Genomic DNA, 21,672 nt, shown 5'->3' on the forward strand with positions numbered 1-21,672 from the left:
TGTGAGACACATCTTGGCATTACACCTCCTGGCTGCATGACTTTCTTCACACATCTGGCCCTCTCTGAGCTTCATCTGTAAAATGTGTTAAATGATAACATGCCCCACAGGCTATTGCAAGGAGGAAAGGAAAGCTTGTGGGTGACAGGGCTTTATAAAATACAGTCAGGATCAGGCAGTGGGGCAGTGGTAATGCAACTAGACCCACAGGTGAAGGCTCTGAGTTCATGTCCTGGGGTCTCTCTGAGTATATAAGGTACACATGCATACCAGTGACTGGGGCTGGCTGACACTGGGTGTGGATCACTGCATAAAGACCCCACTGGGGCTGTCTGTCTCATTCTCTCTCAAAAGAAATAAGTTAATGAATGGGACCAGCAGTTGGCATAATGGCTATGTCGCTGGACTCCCACATAGTTGACCACAGTTCACGTCCTGGACCCAGTGGCTTAAAACTCACGCCGGGCATGTGTGCATGCATGCCCTAGATCCCAAGAGGAGAATGGAGGAGAAGGGATTGCAGCATGGTCATCCCCCCTGGAGGGTGATTTCTCGTCTTCTGTCTCTATGTCTCTCTCTATTTGCCTGGCAAGCACACGCACCCTATAGCGAAAAACCTCTCAAAAAAAAAAAAAAAAAAAAAAAAGTGAATAAGTTAATGAACTTTTTTTTTTTTAAATACAAAGCAAATGGAGAGTATAGCTAGAAAGTCACTGCAGTTTGGTCCCCGAGCAGATTAAAGAAACAAGCCACCAAACCAGTAGTCCCAATTCAAGTGTGTCTGACCCCCTTGCCTGCCTCAATCCAACCCTCCTTCCCACACTGACTAAATGCCAATCTGGAAACTGAGTGGAGACAGCTTTCAACACAACATGTTGTGGCTCCCTGGGACAGATTTTGGCTGCTCTGACAACTATAAAATGGAACTATGTCTGCATAGTTTGCTAGAAATAATCAGCATTTCACAAAATTTTCCTGGAAGCAAAATAGAGTAATTAGACCCTACAATGCAGTCCTGGACCAGTGAGGTGGGGGCAGGGGTAGGCGAAGAGATGAACCCACCACTCAGCCCTTTAGTGGGCAGGGCCAGGAACCCCCAGAACAAATGAAGGATGAGGGTCCACCACACTTAGGCCTTGGTCCTTCACTTTTCTTTTCCTGTTGAGGTAAAATTCCTATGACATAAAATCAACCATTTGAACATGTACCATGTTCGTACAACCTCTATCCATGTCTAGTTCCAAAACATTTCCATCACATCCAAAGGAAACCACCGTCCTCTCTACCTCCAAACCCCAACAGACTCCACTTTGCTTTCCGTCTCTGTGGATTTATCTGTTCTGAGTATTTTATCTTAGATCCCATCTGTAATTTGTTGTAAACAACCATACAAAATAAGATTGTTCCTGAGATAGGCACCAGGTACAAAGAGCTCTGAGCATCCTGGCTGTGGGACACCTAGCCCAGGCGTTGGTGCCAAGGGCATGGTGACATTTATCAAGCTCCTCCACCTCCTGAGGGCTCAGCTTCTTCCTCTTCCCTCTAGGTTTTTACCTGTTTCATTCTCAGGGCCATTTATGACTCATGCATGCTCTCTCAAATCCTCCTCCTCCAGGAGTCTCCCCTGACTCTCACCGAGCAGGCCACCCTTCCACTGCACACTTTTGATGCCCCATGCGGATTTTGTCCTGGAATGTCACATGGGTGTTTACAGTGAAGGCAGCTGGCAGCTTACTGAGGGCAGGAGCAACATGGCATGGTGGAAGGAGTGCTGGTTTCACTGTCTAAAAGAGCTGGGTTCATACTCCTATGTCCCCTCGCTGAGTAGTGGTGACCATAAACTGTGACATGCAATGATGATCTTTTTGTGTTCTTTGGCAGCTCCAGAAGTGTTCCAGGTGTACGTGGATGGAGGTCCCGGGTACTCGTACCCTGTCGACTGGTGGTCCCTGGGTGTCACTGCCTATGAGCTACTGCGGGGCTGGGTAAGACGTTCACTGTGTGATGGGCATAAGGGGCTCCAGAGTAGGGGCCTCAAATCAGCAGGTGTATGACTAGGACAGTGCAGGGTGTGAGAAGGAGTCAGGGCCTCCAGGGGTCAGTTCTGATTGCCTGGACTGGCCATTAGCAATGAGTGTCCATGGGAAATGGGAGTGAGGAGATCTTACGCAAGGTCCTCGGCTAATCAGTGGCAGGTCAAACACCAAAGCACCTGGACCTCATGGTTTCAAGCACTGTTGTTTTCAGACCCACGACAGGATTTCCCAGCTCAACTGGAAACTCTTTAAAGAAACAAACCAAACTCTCTTCTCCTTTTTTGTTTTGTTTTGCTTCGTAGTTTCCCTAAACACATAGCTCAGGGTCTTATAAAAATGGGACATTGAATATGTATTTTTGCTTTATTTCATTTAAGGCTAATAACAGGAGATGGCTAATGGAGCTAATTGGATTAATAATTCATGTTTTTATTTGAGCATGAAGTATGATAAAACAAATTTTTTTTTCCAGAAACATAGCACAGCTGATTTTATAAAAAAAATTAAATAAATAAATAAATAAAAAACCATAATAATAATACCAAAGGAAAACAAAGCTATTGTCTCTTAGGAACCAATGTCTCTTAGGAAAACACACACATAATCTTCAATAAAATTAAATCCATTTCTCTATATCTATCCATACACTGTGGCCAAGTGTGGTTTTTACTAGTAATACAAAGTACATATACTACCTAAAAATCAATTACTGCATTACAACAAATTCACATAACAAGTGTAAAAAAATATATGGTTATTTCAATTAACAGAGCAATAGACACGAGTAATATCAGAATCTATGAAGCTTCGAGGAAACATAAGAAATAACTTTTGTTACCTCAGGGTAGGCAAATATCTTTACATAAAATTTAAAAACAATAAATAATAAAAGTAAAAACTATAAGGTGAACAACAGAAAAATTAGACCAGAGGTTTTAGGATGTAATGTTTGTCTGCAATAGGATATGAAACTAATCTTTGGGGTAGTGATCATATTTTTTTTTTTTTTTGGAGAGGTTTTTGGGTTTTTTTCGCTATAGGGCGCATGGGCTTGCCAGACAGACAGAGAGAGACATAGAGACAGAAAGCAAGAAATCACCCCCCAGGGGGGATGGTCACGCCGCAATCCCTTCTCTTCCATTCTCCTCTCGGGATCTTGGGCACGCACGCACACACGCCCAGCATGAGTTTTTGTTTGTTTGTTTGTTTGTTTTGAGTTTTTTTGTTGTTGTTTTTTTTGTTTTTATTTTTTAACATTAATATGCTATACATCATTACAGTATACAAAATGAATTTTTAAGGCAAGTTCTTGCACAGGGATCATTTGAAAATGGTGTCAGTTCACCTCTCAAGAACATAGTCTCTGCATTTGTATGACAGGGGTAACAGTGGCCTTTCAGTCCATTGGGTGGAGTTGGAGTTATAGGACTAATGTACTCCTAGTTTGCATCTCACTCATCTTCATGGTTCCAGCACCCAGCACAGGCCTGTAGGGAGCAGGGAGTGAGTACTGCTCACTGGTTGCAATTTCAACATTGGCATTCAACCATTTGCATACATGCATATTTATACGAGTAGAAGGTGCCCTCCAAGAGGGCAGGGCAGTGTCTTACTCATCGTGAGCCTCCTTCCTGCGTGGTGATAATGAGTGTCCAGTGAGTGTTTGCTCAGTGGATGAATGAGGACACGGTTTGTAAACTGTGAACATTTTAAGTGCAAATATATGTTTTTTATCACCCTCTAGTTCAAGCGATTTCCCCTGAATTCCTCAAAAACATAATTATTGCACGTGGTGTTTTCAGGATTCAAAGAAAAGATGAACTTGTTCATTTTCTCAGCCACTGAGTGAAAATAACTAATGTCCCCAGGTTTACTTGTTCCTAGTCTGTTGCTGTCTGCTGATTTCTTTGATATATATGCTTGGAGGAGGAATGTGAGGGTTCATGATATCATATGAACCAGAGCACAAGGCATCTGCCACAGGCTGTTAATCTTACATCATCAATCATACAAATGACCCTGGTGAGCAGGTGCCCCAAGCATGACTGGATGCCCACCAGCAGAAAGGGTTTTGGCAGTCATTCCTCAGGTCAGAACAGTCAAAGATGATCGCTTGGCAAAAAGCCCCAAGGATGGAGTAGTTCCTGCTGCTTCGGAAATGAACTATCTCATTTTTAATGCTTTGGAGTTTTCTGCTCAGAGATCTAGGTGCCGCTTAGAACAGAAGAGGGAAAGACAACTGTGGGATCAGGTCTTTGGCACAGTACAATTCCTGTTAGTATAAATCTTTCTTCCAAATATTTGGCCTAACGTAATCTTTGACCCAAAGGACAACAGACTAATGTAAATAGCTTATTCCCTGTGTTTCATTCTGGAAATAATTGACTTACTCAAAAAGCTCTACTGAAAAACACTCATCTTTATCCATGAATAATATAAACTCACATTTTATCCTTCCTCCTTGCATTCCCTCAGTCCTATCAGTGATGACATCCCTGACAAGCTCCAGGGAATACCTTACCTCCAAAAGACAGAAGAAAGTCATCATGGGAATTTCCCACTATGTGCTCCAGGATCTTGGAGTTGGAAAGCATTAGATAGGGTGGGTGGGAACTAGGGAGTATTACTATGGTTTGTGGGCCAGGGATCTGGGAATACTCTAGTGCTAACTTAGGGAACAGCCTTCTCGCTCCATGGGAGCAAGCACAGTACAGGGAGAGTAGAGGGACAGAGTCTCATTGATTTGACACCTCAATGCAGAGAATCCTATGAGCCTGGATGGAGCTTATAGCTCCAAGTCCAAGAGACTTTTACAAAGGCTCCAAAACAGGATCTGAGCCCAAGCTAGGATCTCAGTTCTTATCCCCACAGGCCTTCTTACTGAAAGAAAAAGGCCCAAACAAATGATATCCATCAGTATTCTTTTTTACAGCACAGTCCCCCTGAGTACCCTAGGCCCTCTGACCAGAACTATGGGAAGAGACATAAGGGGGTTTCCCATCCACTGACCACACCCACACCCAAGCCCCTGTCCCATCCAGCCTAAAAGTCTCCCTCACAGCACCTCAGACAGCGACTGCCACCTATTCGTGGATTTCTCTCAGGATTCAGGGAGCTCCTTACTTCCAGAACAGAGCTGTTTCATTTCTGGACAGCTCTGATGACTAGAAATGTTCTCTTCTTACTCAACTGAAAACTACTTTCTCATAACTGAGGGAGAGAATCTTGAGTAATCTCATAGGTTCAAACCCTAGCTCAACCAGATGCTCTATCTGTGATCTTAAGCAAGGTATTTAAACAAATTGAGTGCTCGGACTCCCATTCTGTTAGCAACAGCAACAGAAATTAATAATAATATCTACCCAACAAGGTTGCTTTGAGGTTTCTGGTGGTGTAAATTACTCAGCTCTGTGGCCAGCACTCTGTCAATGTCACTTCTTTCCTTGCCCCAGGACTCCTACTCTGAGTGAACCTACCTCTGTTCTTTCCAACTTAGCACCCTGTAAATGCTACAGGCAGATACTGAGAGCAGAGCCAGGTCATGCCTGGTTGCTGATCATAGAGGGTGAGGCCCATGGGCTTTGTGGGTAGAGATGGTCTCCTACCCACATCTGTGTTTCTTGGTGCTGTAATTAGGGCCACCTAATTACAGTTAACCTAGTTAACTCATCTGAGCCTTGGCTTCCTCATTCATAAAAGGAAGATTATGAGGCCATCTGCAGGATTAAGTGTGAAAACGTGGCCAGACCACAGACAGTATCTGCCACACAGGAGGCAGTCTTAGTGTTGAGTAACAATGCACATGGTGATTCCACAAGAAGGCAGATGCAGATAAAGTATTGCTGACATGGTTCAAAGGAACAGAGGAGAATTTCAAAGGGAGGAGACATTCAAGATGGATTATATAGGACCTGCTGGAGAGAATGTTGAGCACAGATAGGGGAGGGAAAACTAAGGCTGATCCAGCAAACATTTTATCTCAACCAGCTGCCAGAAGGAAGATCAGAGGACAGTCTAAAAAGGACCTTGAGGCCAGCTAGAGGCATTTGGTTGTACTTTGTAGCTGTGTGATGCCAACTGTGGTGTTTCAATTGAGAAGTGACAGCACAGTGGCTATATGGTTTGTGGAATTACGTATTTCTGGGTTCAGTCCCTGAATGACTTGTGGTCAGCCTGCTTCTTTTCTATGAAATAAAGGAACAGAAGTCAGGATAACTCAGTGTATCTCAGCCCCAGCTCTAAGACATGTGGAGGTGGGTGATTCTTTGTGGTGGGGCTGTCCTGTTCACTGCAGGGTTTTTAGCAGCATCCTTGTCCTCTGCCCACCAGATGACAGCATAAATCCCTGCCCAGTTATAACAACCAAAAAATGTCTCCAGACATTGCCAAACATCGCCTGGGTGACAAATTGTCCCTGGTTGAAGGCAACTGCCTGCATTAGGAGGACTAAATGAGATTCTGAATGGGAAGCTACTGACACATTGTATTGCTGGGGTTGGGAGGGAGGCACTTGAAATACAAACAAGGTTGGGGCTCCCAAAACCCACCGTTTAGTGCCATGAGGATTTTATTTGCCCACCAACCACCCCCTTCATCTGACCTTTGACCCCCATCAGCATTTCTCCTTGGGCATGAGAATACAGGAGGTTGGGGTTAAAGAGGGGCCAATGAGTAGAGGGACAGTGTGTGTGGCTCCCCCTAGAGGTTCGAGTGCAAAGCTAAGAACTGCTGGTTGTAGTGGGCTCAACCTGGAGAAAAATGACTGCATGCGTGTGTTAACCTAATGAAAGGAAGGAGGTTGTCCTTGTGGGAAGGGCTTATTTCTTGTCCCTTAGTAAAGCAGACAGAGCACAGTGCCAAGAGCCAGAGCCTGGGATGCAATGGATTCTGTGCTCTCATTCTAGGAAGTGAGGAGGACCTTCTTGGATTTAGCAGTGGTTTCAAGCAGTGTTTCCTGGGCTTTGCAACACTTCACAGGTGATACAACATTTCCAGAGGGGGATAAATGCTTCTCTATGCTTTGGAGGAGCTGTTCTTTACTTTCATCCATCCTGTATTTGGGATTTTGAGTAAAAAGAGTTTTGGGGGAAAATAAACATCAGATTTGATGGTCTCCAAGGCCCCAGTCAGCTCTAACAGATAAAGAACCAGGTCTGTGGCAATTCCTTTCTCTTTCTTCTATTTCTTGGTAAATTGGCATTTTTTTTTTGTAAACTGAGTTTCCTGGAATAGAGGCACACCCGTACTCTATAATGAGGATATCCAATGTCCTGCGCTAAATCGCTTTACCAGCAGTACATGAAATTACTTCACCTTATAAATACCACCTGGCCTCCTGAATCAACACGTCCTAAGGCCAGCGAGTGGGAACTAAGCTCAGTAACATTCTTTACCATCAGCAGACAACATATTGCTCTTGATATTTGGGTGTCTCTAAACTACGCAAACAGGCGAGGACTGACCTGGAGCCTAAACCTGTGGAGTTTACTTGCATCACAGTGGTCTCTACTTATGTCCTTTTCTTTCTTTCTTTTTCCTTTTTTAAAAAAAAAGAGGAGAGAGAGGAAACATCCCCAGTAGTAGTGGTCCATAGCAGTCCCCTTCCCTCCATGGGTCTGTCCCAGTAGGACCTTGAGCGCAGGTGTCAGCGCTCTGGTGTGTTTTAAAGCCATGGCCGGCCATGTAGCATCTGGCTCTAATGCACTGTGCTTAGCCTCTGTGCTACCAGCCTGGCCTCCAAACTTATTTCTAAATGTATTTAATACCTTGACCTGATGGCATATTTTATGGGTTATTAGAAAAGTCATGATGCATTTTTGCATAGAAAAATAAGTTGGGACCAGCAGTTGGTGTAATGGCTATATTGCTGGACTCCCATGTAGTCAACTGTGGTTCGAATCCTGGACCCAGTGGCTTGAACTCATGCCGGGTGTGTGTGCAGGTGGCCCAAGGTCCCAAGAAAAGAATGGAGGAGAAGGAATTGCAGCGTGGCCATTCCCCCTGGGGAGTAATTTTTCACTTTCTGTCTCTCTATCTCTCTTTTTCTGGTGAGTGCACGTACCCTGTAGCAAAATAATAAATAAATAAATAAATAAATAAATAAAACAAAGAAAGAAAGAAGTCATGACTTTTCCAACAACCTAATAGTTATTATTAGCACCATTGTTATTATTATCAATCTGGACCCCTCTGGAAGTGGAGAGAATTGCAAAGATTATAGAGAGCAGTTTATCTGGAGTTCTGACAGGAGAGCAGAATTAACAAGTGCCTCCAAGTGACCAAGAAGGAAATAGAGGATGAAACGTAATGACAAGAGTATCTGCATTTGATTTTGACTGATTCTCCAGTTGGGGGAAAGACTTTTGATCTCTGGGAGCACTGCAGAAAGAGCAGGAAGTGAGAATCTGGGCCTTTTGGGGACAGCGGGAAAGTCTGTTCTCTTCACCAAGGCTCAGCTTCCTGACCTTTGCAAAGAAGGGCCAGCCTTGGGACCAGCAGTTAGCGTAATGGCTATGTCACTGGACTCCCAGGTAGTCGACCGCGGTTCGCATCCCAGACCTGGTGGCTTGAAACTCACGCCGGGCGCATGTTCTTGTGTGCCCAAGATCCCGAGAGGAGAATGGAGGAGAAGGGATTGCGGCGTGGTCATCCTCCCTGGGGGATGATTGGTCACTTTCTGTCTGTCTCTCTGTCTGTCTGGCAAGTGCATGTGCCCTATAGCAAAAAAACTTCTCAAAAAAAATAAAAAATAAAAAAATAAAAAAGAAGGGCCAGCCTCATAATGTAGTGGCTCAGGGAGCTGGATCCCACGTGGCTTACTGTGGTTCAAATCCTGACCTACAGACTTGAAACATGCCAGTTGTGTGTATCTGGCTGCCCAGAATCCTGACGGGATAGAGCAATGGAGGAAGAAGGATTGTGGCGTGGCCACACTCCACTGAGGGGAGTGCACCCTCTCATTCACTCTCTCTCTGGCAAGTACAGGTGTCCTCAGGCAATTTAAAAAATTAAAACAAAAATACATCTTTTTTAAAAAGAGCGACCAGCAGGTGATGTGGAGATTAAGGCAACTACATCCCACATGGCTGACAGTGGTTTGAATCCCAGACCCAGCGTCTTGAAAATAAAAGTGCTGTATACATGCAGACCCAAAATCCCAAGAGGAGAATAGAGGAGAAGGAAATGCAGCATGGCCATCCCCCATGGGTGGTGATTTATCATTCTTTCTCTCTCTCTCTAGTAGGTACATGTGCCCTACAGCAAACAAACAAAAATTAATAAACTAAATTAAATTAAATTAAAAAGGAAGAGAAAGTTAGACTGTGTCATCTCCCAACATCTTTGCATTTGGGTTTTTAGGACAAGAGTGCTATCTGAATGGTCCAAAACCTGGCCCAGCTCTGGGTGTCCCAAGCTCTGGTTTACCCTAACCTGCAGATCAGAGAAACACCTCCAATCTTCCTACATGCCAGCATCACCATAGCTTCCTTTCCCTGCACTCTCCACACCTTTGCTCCTCGTCCCCCTTCTGTGACGTACAGAGAACTCCGTGCTGTGGGGCCAGATCCGTTCTACATACTCCGGGGGCCCTAGCATATCACAGAGTAGAAACCAGACTCCTCTGATAAGAACTCTCTCTGCATGTGGACAGTGAGGGTGGGCATAATCATTACCATGGACTGTAACTCAGTACCACAATCTGGGGTAAACATGGAGAAATGGATTCTCTTGTGATTCTTGAGGTTAGAAGTCTGAGAGCAACCTGTCAGCACTGTTGGCTCCTCATCAGGGTGTGTGGGAAAGATCTGCTCCAGGCCTGCCTCCTTGGATTGTACACAACTGCCTTCTTCTGGTGTCTTTTCACATTGACTTCACTCTAAGTGTGTGTTTCTTTGTGACTTAATACTCCCTCACCTTTGTAAAGTTTTTGACATAGGTTGTATGTACTTGCTGTAGAGGAGAGAGACAGAGAGAGAAAGTGAGAAGTCACCCCCGGGGGAGATGGCTACAGTACAGTTCCTTTTTCTCCATTCTCCTGGGATTTTGATCACACACTTGGCACTAGGCATGCTTTTCAAGTCACTGGGTCTGGGACTCGAACCATGGTCAGCCATGTAGGAATCCAGCATCTTTACCACATGCTACCTAGTGACCTTCTTAATTTCCCATTTTAAAGGATCCTAGTCATATTGGACTAGGGTTCACACTAATGACCTTATGTTAATTTGATTATGTCTACAAAGACCTTGCCACCAAATAAAGTCAAATTCAGAGGTCCTGGGGGTTAGTACTTCAACAATTAAATTTGGGGGGTGTGTGTGAAGCATGATTCTGCCCATAACCATAGTGGTCACAGGCGAGCTCTTTGAGAGCCTGGCCTCTAACCTGGGTGCCCAGCTCTGGGAAGTGATACCTCTGTTTTGCCTTCTGTAAAACAGTCATGTTAATAGTCACGAACTCATACAGATTCTGGGAATCTTGTGTCACATAACAGGATTCCTCTTGGTTAAGGTTGACTCTTATTATTTCTAATTATGATGGCTGTTACTGGTGATGTGAAAAGGATCCTGCAAATGCAATAGCAGGTGGCTCTCATGGTAGAAATTTTACCCCACTTCCCATTAAATGAAAAACAAAACTGAAAAAATATTTAAAGAATAAAGAATGTTAGCATATCAAGTTCATTAGTCTTTCTAGAGAGCCTACAGATTTAGGCTTTGCTCTGCATATTAGAGGGTGAAATAGAGAGTTTTACATTTAATGAACAGATAACAGAGGAGGCAACCAACCAGAGAAAGATCTAAAGGGGGACACATCAGAACTGAAGCAGCCACATCCCTGCAGGCAGTCATCCTCTCAAGGGGACCCCCATTTGGTGAAGATAAAGGTGCTTCTTCATTTCAGGAAACTGTAGCCCAACTAAGAATTTAGGACTCCCAGCCCCTTCAGGTTGGCACCTTCCTTCTGCAGAAACCCCATGGCCACTGAAGCTTCATGAGGTTGGAGCTGTTGTTTTATGTGCATGGGGTCCCCACATGGTGTCTGACCCATGGTCAGTTTTCAGTCAGCATTGATGATTCGGCTGGACTGATTCATAGTCTTCATCATGCTTAATGGCAGACTCTGCTTAGGGCTCTGGAAATATAGAAATGAGTGTGATGTCATCGCTCCTTCAAAGAATCCCCAGCTTCATGGAGGAGATAGCAATGATTATACTGCTACAATTATTGCAGGAATTCAAGTTCACATGGATTAGTGATGCATTCCTTTCTTGAAGCCTCAGTTTGTTTGTCATACCACATGAACTAGGGACATGATTGCTTTTCTAGTCCAAGATATTTGACCATGATGCAAATTTGATGACATCTTGGGTCACAGAGGTGACCCACAGTGGTGGGGGAAGAGGCTCTGAGAGTTGTTCTTTTAGGGTGGGGGCAAAGCATACTGGGTCTGATGTTCTCTAAGGTGAATTTCCAGGATCACCATTAAAAAAAAAAGGTTTCCTGAGTTATGAGAGATGTTTAGAAGCAAGAAAACATTGGCAGCAATATTGTGAAAACACGATTAAGAGGCTTCATGTTCTACCAAGCTTGGAAACTAGGAGAGCACAGAGCTTATGCATCCTCACTTCATAGGGAAGATGGCAGGCAAGAATGACAGGTGGAAGGAGCCCAGCTTCCTTTCATGCCTCAGCTCAACCACATCCAGACACTGGCCATTTCAGCCCTGCCCATGACCAGGACAGGGAAATGGTGTCCCCAGTGAGTAGTCTGTGACTGGGGGTATTACTGGGTCCCCAGTGAATGGCACATCAAATCCCCAGTCTAGGAGTACAGTAGAGGCTCAGGTTAGGCTTCTGGGTATGAATCCTGTCTCTGCCACTAACAGGCTGTGTCCTAACTGCTATGGGCATAATAGCAGCACCCATTGCCAGGTTCCTACACTGTCCCATGGGCACCCAGGTCCAAGTCACCTACTCTACCATGAAAGAAGAGCACCCACTGTCACCCGAAGTGGAGGAATGCACCATCCCTCATAACTGCACAATCTTAAATCATGTGACCGGTGCCTTTCCAGTGGCATTCTAATTCCTGCTTTTGTCCTTTGGTTGCGGAGGCCATATGAAATCCACTCAGCCACACCCATCGATGAGATCCTCAGCATGTTCAAGGTGGAGCGTGTCCACTACTCCTCCACGTGGTGCAAGGGAATGGTCGCCCTACTGAAGAAGGTGAGGAGCGGGGCAGCCACCAGCCTGCTAGGCCAAGCAACAACCATCCCTTAGTGTAAACACTGGCATACAGCAACTAAAGGAATAAGAAAATGAATGTCATGGCAGTGGTAGAAGTAATAAAGTCAGCTGGACTCTAATACCATGTAACATCCGCCATCATGGTGAGATACATACATCTCAGCAAGGGAGACTGTGAAGTCTGACGGCAAAGGCCCCAGGCTCTTTTCACTCCACTCCAAGCTCCTAATAAACTGAAATACTTGATGTGCATGGCTTTTAACCCACTGAACTTTAAGAAATTGGGCCTCTCCTGACCTTTTGCAGGATCTGGTGCTAACAGCATAAAGCAAGGATTCTCCAAGTGTGGTCCTTGAACCAGCTGCATCAGCATCACCAGAAGCCTGTTAGCAATGCACGTGTTCAGGCTCAACTCCCGACCTGAGTCAGACACCCTGGGGATGGGGTCCAGCCCTCTGGGTCTTAATAAGCTGCTCAGGTGGGTCTGATACACACTCCATTAGGGCATAGACTGGAGGTCTTGGTGCGGACTTCCCTTGAGGCTTCCTTTGAATCCACCAAGATACACAGAGCCAAGTCTTGCATGTGGTTAGCACTCAGTCATTTTTTAAAGAATGGTAAGTACAGCAGCCAGCAATGGTTGAGGGTCTGTGTTCTTAGCCATGTAGTGGCTCATCCTCCATTAATCTAACAAGCCCCACAAGCAGGGGGTTATTCTCCCAATACTAGAGATGGGAAAATGGAGGCTTAGGAAAGCAGAGTCGTTCAATGTCACAGGCCCATTAAAGGGTAGAGGTGGGATTTGAATTCCACTTTTAATCCCTATACTGCCACACGTGACTTGTTGAGTTAACTAATTGGTTAACTTACTTTCGAGGAAACTCACCACCTGTGATTCTTAACCCTGACTGCTTCTTGGAATCATCTGGAAGCCTTACACACTGTCGACACCTGCACCTCCCAGCCTACCCACGAAGTCACAGACTCTGGCCAAGGGGTCTGGGCAGCAGCATGCTTTTGAAATGGCTACCTAAATAATGAGCCCTCTCATGGTACTGAAATGAAGCCTAAGTCAACGCCCGCCGTTTGGGGGCGACTCCAAAAGGGAGGCTGCCTAGATCAGCAGATTCGATGCCTCCGAGGTGTCCCACCAGCAGTGTGACTCCAGCCACTCACTGGGCATGGCCAGCAGATTTCTGCAGTGGTCAGTGGGAGTGAACTGGCGGTGGTGGTTGGGGGGTCTCTGATCTGGCTGTACCTGTGAGCAGCTGGTATGGCACTCTTCCTTAGCTTGTGCGAGGTCCTTACCAGTCCCATTTAGGTCTCATTCTGATCATGAGCTGGAGTGGAAGAGGTCATTACCCTCTCTGCTTTCAGTAAAGGGCACAAACACAGAGGGTGTGGCAGCTCGCCTGAGGCCACACACTGTTAGGTGGCAGTCTGTCCTTTTAGTCTGAGCCCTGGTATTCCTTGAAATAGATAAGCTAGGGTGTTTTGAAAGGTTAGAAACCCCATTTTGAGGCCAGGTAACATTCTTTGGTTTCCTTATACCAAGGCACCCCTTATTAGCAGAAACTTGATTTGGGGAGAAGCTGAAGTTTGTCCCCTTGGCTACAAATGAGGACACTCCATTGGAGTGCAGAGGCCGCCTCTTAACTGTCCAGGTATAAATTTTTTCACATTTTTGGACCTTCCATTACTAAGTTGGAAGCCCAAAGACAAAGCAGCTAATTCTTATTTTTAACTGGAAGCAACTATGGACATCAGTGAAAAGCAGTACTAGTCCCAGAAAGGAACACAGATGCTGAAAATCTAGTCTCTGCCCCCAACAGTTCCTCACTAGATGGCCTCGCCAAAGCAGCCTGACCTCTTGGCCCCTCCCCAGCTGTAAAAGGAGGAGTGCAGATGGTGCCTCCAGCCACAATGACCCGACAGAGCACAGCATCAACAGAACAGGAATGCAGGGGCACCTTCCTTGTCCTGAATGAGACTCCCTCCTTAGAGTCCCCGCTAACCTCAATGGGATGCATAGCTCAAGAAGCACCTTTGCCTTCTGACCACAGCTCCTGACCAAGGACCCCGAGAGCCGCCTGTCCAGCCTCGGTGACGTTCAGAGCACGCCCTACTTGGCTGACATCAACTGGGATGCGGTGTTCGAGAAGGCACTGAGGCCTGGCTTTGTGCCCAATGTGAGTGTGGGTCCTGTCCAAAGTCATTCCGCTGCTCTGCAGAGTCCCTGCCTTGGTGTGAAGCATGGCCCCAGCATCTGGCCAGTGAGCCCCTTGCTTGGCTGCCCCACTTCAGCACTGAGGCTCAGGGTATTTGGACCTGATGTCCTAGGTCCTAGCATACGGCTTCTCTCCTTGTCGTGAGTCCTTTGGCAGATGTTAACAGAAATGGTGATTTTAAATTAAATGATTAAAACTGATATTTATCAGAAAGATAATGACATGAGAATTTGTATATAATAAAAAATAATGACAAAATCAGTTTGGAAAACTGAAGTCAGCCTCACCTAAAAACATACATGGGGGAACCAGCAGTTAGCGTAATGGCTATGTCGCTGGACTCCCATGTAGTCGACCGCGGTTCGTGTCCCGGACCCGGTGGCTTAAAACTCACGCCAGGCACGTGTGCATGCGTGCCCAAGATCCCGAGAGGAGAATGGAGGAGAAGGGATTGCGGTGTGACCATCCCCCCTGGGGGGTGATTTCTCGCTTTCTGCCTCTCTGTTTCTCTCTGTCTGTCTGGCGAGCACATGCGCCCTATAGCGAAAACCTCTCAAAAAAAAAAAAAAGCATACATAGGAAGGAGACTAAGGAAATACATGGATGTTGACAGGGGTGGATTGCCCCAGGGGCTGGGATGATGGGTAAAAAAAAGTGACCAGCGTATCCCATGGTAGTCGCTAGTCATTATTCATTGGCCGAATGAATGATCAACTGAACGAGTGAGTGAAAAGAAAATCCAGTGATAGGTGGAACACAGACAAACCATGTCTTCCTTTCCACTTTATTCCAGAAAGGGAGATTGAATTGTGATCCCACATTTGAACTTGAAGAAATGATTCTAGAGTCCAAGCCACTTCACAAGAAGAAGAAGAGGCTGGCCAAGAACAGGTCCAAAGATGGTACAAAGGACAGCTGTCCTCTGGTGAGCATTTCTCAGGAGCAGCCTCCAACAGGAGGGGAGTCATGTGTACGCACACGGAAATAGCTGAGCAAGGCTGTGTTTTAGCCCAAAGGGGGTGTTTCACTTCTCCCCATTGCAGTAAATAAAAGGCCACCGTCAAATGTGTGCCTTTCACAGTACACAGCTGTGGCGGGATTGCTGTAGACCAAAGCATTCACACTCCTGCCCTTCCTACTAGCCCTGTCCCTCAGGCAGGACCTTGTGCAACCCTCAGCCTGGCAGAAACCATGCTGTGTGACATTGGGGCTGTACAGCAGACCCATTGCAGAGGCCCCAGCTGCGTTACGACTTCCATGGGCTCTGGGCATTTTGGCCTTCACAGCCTCTTTATCAGTTTCCTAGGCTGCCATGACAAAGCAACATACGGGTAGCTTAAAACAACCGAAATGTGTTCTCTTAGAATTCTGAGAGCCAGAAGTCTAAACTTGAGGTATTATCAGAGTCATGCTCGCTCCGAAGGCTGTAAGGAAGGGGCTCTTCTTGGCTCTTCCAGCTTCTGGTGGCTGCCAGCAGCCTTCACCATCCTTGGCTTGCAGTGCCTCACTCCCATCCGCTCCCCCTTCATCTTCATGTGACTATCTTCCCCCGTCTCTCTGTGTATTCATGTGTATTTAAATGAGGACATGTTGATCACTGGACTTAGGGCTCACTCTAATCCACTCTGACCCCACACGGGCGTGATTACGTCCACAAAGATTCTATTTTCAAGTCTTAAAGTCTGGTGCCAGACTTTAAGACTTGAACTTATTTTGGGGAGACACAATTCAACTCCCAGCAGCCCATTCCTCTATAAAAATTTATTTGAGATTCTATTTTACAACCACATTGGTATGAGAATGAATATAACCTTTGACGCTTACTGTTCATCTCTTTCTACTCATTTTAAAAGAAACTAAACATTTGGGCCAGCCAGGTGGTGTGATGGTTCAGGTGCTGGACTCCCACATAGTCGATCGCTGTTTGAATCTCGGACCCGATGGCTTAAAAATCACACTTGGAGGGGCCAGCAGGTGGCGTGTGGTGAAGGCTGCTGGACTCCCACATAGCTGACCACAGTTCTAGTCTCGAACCTGGCAGCTTGCTTTTTCACTTTCCTTCTCTCTGTCTCTCTCTGGTCAACTTTCAAAAAATAGTAATAAAATAATGACAATGAATAAAATAATTCTTTAGAAAACCACACTGGGCACATGTGCATGCATGCCCAAAACCCTAAAAGGAGACTGGAGGAAAAGGGATTATGGTATGCCCCCTGAGGAGATGGGAGGTGTTTTCTCTTTCTGTCTCTCTTTCTTCAGCTTTTTGGCAAGTGCACACACCCTATAGCAAAGCAAACAAACAAACAAAAAGAAAACACTACACATCTTCATAGCTCCTGAAGTCACACAGGCCCAGGGTCCTGAGCCAGCTCTGGCAGTCGGCCTGAGGGAGCAAGAGGAACCGTGCTTCCTGCACGGGCGTGCCACTGCATGTTGCTTTCAGGCAGTCTCTAAGATGACGGCCTTAGAACATCTGCAGTCCTGGTGGTTTGCGGGTCTGTTCCCAGAGATAATGAGCACCTTGTGCGATGACTGTCAACTTCTCTTTTCCTCTTTATTCTGAGAGATTTTTGGTATAGTACACATGCACTTGTCAGACAGACAGAGAGATGGAGAGAAAAAGAGAACTTACCCCCTGGGAATGATGGCCACATTACAGTCCCTTCTCCTCCATTCTCCTTGAAATTTTGGGCACACATGCACGCACACTCAGTGAGAGTTTCAAGCCACCGGGTCTGGGACATGATCAGCCATGTGGGAGTCCAGCGCCATAACCACTATGCCACCTGCTGGCCCATGGCTGTCAATTTCCTGTCTTCCTTGCCTCCTTAGGAGGCCCGCTGAACATTCAAACAGGCAGGAAACCAAGCTTGTGAATTTCCATCCATAGACCATTCATATGTGACTTCCAAATCAGATTTATTGGTTTAAAATTGAGAAAAACATCTTTGTCTGCCAGACTCCCCTTGGACACAACTGCCCAGTCAGGAACCCCCCCTCCCCCCAGGCCACTGAGCTCATCCCCTAGCTCCAAGGTTCCTAGAGTCTCCTTAGATCAGTCTGTTGCCTTCCACGTCTTTTTCCATGTCTGCCTGGATAATACTCCGTCATTTAGTCACCCTCTTGTACTCTTTGACAGAACGGACACCTGCAGCAGTGTTTGGAAACCGTGAGGAAGGAATTCATCATCTTCAACAGAGAGAAGTAAGTCCTCCACAGCACCCACTGGGCAGAGCCTGTCCAAAATGAGCCAAGGTCTCTGTGGAGAATCGCCGTCTCTGGCCCCCAAATGAAGCCGGTCTTGATGATGGATGGGAAGGTGTCAGCAGAGAGAGGTGCAGAGACCTGGAGGGAATGGCACTCCTGGACTCGGGTTTAGACAGACCAGTGTTCAAATCGGCCTCTGCCCTGTGGCTGGAGCAAGGTGCTGGCTCCACCTCTAGAGGCCTCAGGGTGATTCCAGGATAAGGAGAGAGCCACAGCCTCCCCAGGCTGGCACACAGGGATGGAGTGTTCACGATGGCTAAGGGCAAGAACCCTGAGGGAAATGGCCCTGGGCCGGGTCCTGCTCTGCCTCTGCAGGAGTGACCCGAGAGGAGGTACTTCACCTGTCTGGACCTCCTTGTCAGCCTGAGCCACATGGAGGCTGCTTCCTCCCAACATGAGGTGGTAGGGACTAAACGTGGCTTGACACGGTGCCTTGCAGGGGAGGGGCACTCAACAAGTGGGAATGATCGCTGCCATTATGGCTTACTCGGGTCGGAGACGGGGTGTGCAGGAGCCCATTTCACGGCTGGGGGGGGATGGAACCACACAGTCTGGGGTCTGCTCTGGCTTTGGGACTGCTCTTAAAGGGGCCGGTCAGCAAAGGAAATGGAGGACTCAGGCATGGTTACCACAGACTTTAATTAGGGTCCATAGATATTATGGACTGATTTATCTGAGTGGGGGCTCAGGCAGGGGGCAATTCCATCTGACCTCCACTGAGCCAGGCCTTGAGTTGGCAGAGACAAATCAGAGATGCTTCCTGCCATCCGGAAATGGTCAAGTGGGTACATATCAGGGTGACACGCCCACGGTCACTGATCCTCTACTGTTTTGGCTCACACCAGATGGCAGCAGCACAAGGGACATGATCTGTTGAGGGGAAACCAGGCAGTGGGTCTTGCTGCAGTGATCTGGCTCAGCCTGGGTGAGCAGAGAAGCTTCCAGAGGCACTGTGCCCACTGAGTCCTGAGGCACATGGGGGCCAGTGGGGAAAGAAGTGGCATTCTAGGATTGGGGACAATGAGCAGAGAAAAGAGACAACATGACAGATGTGAGGACCTGCGACTGGTTAAGAAGTCTGAATTACCACAGCATGAAAGGAAGTGGAGAGAAGTAGGAGATGAGGGACCCAGGTAGGCATGGTGGTTTGGGGGCCAGCCATGGGCCAGTGGGCAGGGCAGGGCCCTATTCTCAGTGAGGGACCAGGGAGGTAAAGGAGACCTCAGGCTGCCATTTATCTGGGTAGCTGCAGTGCTGAGAGACAGCGGTGGTCCTGTTAGCCAGACTCACGTGCCAGGCTTGGGCAACAATCTTTAACTGCTGGGGAGCCATCTTTTTGTCCCTCTGCTTTGGCTTGAAGAATAAAAAGAGCCTCTGCAACCACAGCCCCTCATTTTGGGCAGGAGGTATTTGAGTCGTGGCTGACTTCTAAGCTCCTCATAATGTCCCTGTAGTCCTGCCAGCTCTGAGGCCCATGGCACCTCCCTCAGCCTTAGACACCCAGACCAGAGCATCTTCTCAAAGGCCGCCCATGGTTATGGGCTCCAACAGCCTTGCCTGGGATCCTTCCGTCATTCAGCATGGGCCAAGCACCCGAGAGTGCCTGGCTGGCCAAGATGAGCTGCGGGGAACCCAACCAAGCAGACGGCAACCACATCTCTCTTTTTGCTGCATGCCAGAAGATGCTTCAAATTAGATTTCAAACTGTTTCCTTGTAAAAGAAAATGAAAATGAGCTATCCCTTCTTATACCATTCAGGGGGCTGTGTCTGGCTGCTTTATGCAAAAGCCTGACTATGCTGTAGCTTCAACCCGTGTGGCATCGTCTTTCTTGTGTGGTAATGTAAACTGGGGAGGGAAATGGAGTATGATCACCCAGCCATGCTGAGGACCCTTCTGAGATTTGTAATCATGGGTTTGAAGTGAGGCTGGAATAGTTTCCAGGAGCTGGCAAAATACGGGAAGAGAGCAAAGTCATTCTCCAGAAGGGGGGTTCAAGGCAACCGTGTATGGAAACACACAGGGCATGGAGGAAACGGCCATGCCGGGAGCTGTCAGCTTGGGGTCTGAACTTGGTCCTGCTCCTGGCCCCCGCCTCTCAGCTCACCACAGTGGCACCTCAGTGGCCCTGAAGGCTCATAGGTAACCTGCCAGAGCAGGTGTGTAGGCCTCTCTCCTCACCTCCCATGTAAAGGGATCAGGGTGGTCTTGGCCATGTCCCCCCAAGATGCTGTCTGAACATCACATTGACTCTACTATGACAGGCCTAGCCCTACTCCCTCGAAGGTGAAGGGGACCACATTCCATCCACTCCCATTCCATCCACTCCCCGGCACTCCCCGCCAAGTTTCTCAGATGTAAAACTTCCCACAAGATGATGATTCATGGTGCAGAATCTGCCCCAAAGCAAGAGTTTTCTCTTTAAGCCAAGAAAAAATAGGCCTTGTTTATTCTCCACTTTCTGCAGTTCCATGTTTGAGGCACCTGCTGTGTTGGCATTTGAGTAGTTGGAAAATTAGATGGAATACCTTCCTCCCAAGGTCAGCATGTGTTGAGTGGGAGGACTGATGAGAAGCTGAGCCCTGAGCCAGGCGCATCATCCTGCTTCTCTGGAACCACATTCCAGCAAATGCTGTCTCCTTTCATTCTCCACAGACCTGGCCATCAGCCTGCAACAGACTGGCCCTGCCCACTGTGCAGTGGCCTCAGGCTGCGAAGATGAATCGGACCAAGGGCCGTGGTCCCAGGCCATGTCAGAATCACCCAGGGACTTGTTAATATGTAGAGTTGCTGTGGCTGTTGTGGGTTGCATTGTGTCCCCCAAAAAGATATGTTGAAGTTCTAACCCCTGGTTCCTCAGAATGTGACCTCATTGGGGAACAGGGTTGTTGCCAATATGATGAGTTAAGAGGAGGTCATGCTGGAGTCGGGTGGGCCCTGCCCTGTGACTGGTATCCTAGTAAGAGAGGAGGCAGCCATGGGGGAAGGCCCGTGAGGGCACAGGTGGAGACTGCAGTGGTGTATCTATAAGCCAAGGAATGCCAGGAACTGCCAGCAAACACCAGAAGCCAGGAGAGAGGCTCGGGACAGACTCTCCCTGAGACCTAAAAAAGAACTCAGCCTGCCGACACCTCAATTTTGAACTTCTTATCTCTAGAATTGTAAAAGAATAAATGTTTGGTGTTTTCTGTTTTTTGTTTTTTGCTGCTATTGTTTTTTTTTCTTTTTCTTTTTAGTTTGTACATTTATTCCATGAATGAGAGAGACCAATAGAGACATACAGGCAGACAGAGATGCAGCACCCCTGACAGGGTCCCGGTGCTGCAGTCCACCCCAGTGTGGGGCAGCCCAGATCGTGGGCACAAGTGTGCCGCCACACTGGGGAGATCACTGCATGGGAGCCAGCCACATTTCCGTGTGGCCTGCACACCGCTGCACACCACCTGGTCCCCACATTTCTATTGTTTTAAGCCACCCATTAGTGGGACTTCATTGTGACCACCCTAGGAAATTCATATAGCACCCTAAGCCATGCCATCTGAACCAAAAGCTGGGAGAGTAGGCCCTGGGATCTGCATTTTAAGACATTCTGGAAGTCATTGTGATGCTTGATAGTTTGAGAACTTCGCAGGAGACCAGGAGGCTCCTGCGAAGTTGATGTGCGCACCTTCTAGCTTGTTTCAAGTTGAGTTGCAGGGATCCTCCATCTAAAGCTGCAAACCCTGCCCGTCCCCTGTCTTCCTTACCTTGAGGTATTCTGCAACTCTGAGCCCCTGCTGGAGACCTTAAGTCCCCTGCACAGCTGGCTGCCCCTCACGTGGGCCTCTTGTGCTTCCTCAGCTCGAAGCTCTTGGGTCTCGATCACACTGTGAAGAAGAAACAATCCTCAG

General features: G+C 47.2%; 1 protein-coding gene across 1 annotated transcript in view; it reads left to right on the forward strand.

Moving 5' to 3' along the window:
- STK32B (serine/threonine kinase 32B) overlaps positions 1–21,672 on the forward strand; it is a 429,527-nt gene that overhangs the window by 382,393 nt on the left and 25,462 nt on the right. The window contains exons 5-9 of the mRNA XM_027766208.1: positions 1,882–1,985; positions 12,151–12,267; positions 14,352–14,477; positions 15,310–15,441; positions 17,656–17,720. Of these exons, the coding sequence (XP_027622009.1) occupies positions 1,882–1,985; positions 12,151–12,267; positions 14,352–14,477; positions 15,310–15,441; positions 17,656–17,720 (544 nt within the window). The remainder of the gene's footprint in view (positions 1–1,881; positions 1,986–12,150; positions 12,268–14,351; positions 14,478–15,309; positions 15,442–17,655; positions 17,721–21,672) is intronic.

This window comes from Tupaia chinensis, unplaced genomic scaffold, assembly GCF_000334495.1.
Source record: "Tupaia chinensis unplaced genomic scaffold, TupChi_1.0 Scaffold141490_1, whole genome shotgun sequence".
NCBI classification, from domain to species: domain Eukaryota; kingdom Metazoa; phylum Chordata; class Mammalia; order Scandentia; family Tupaiidae; genus Tupaia; species Tupaia belangeri.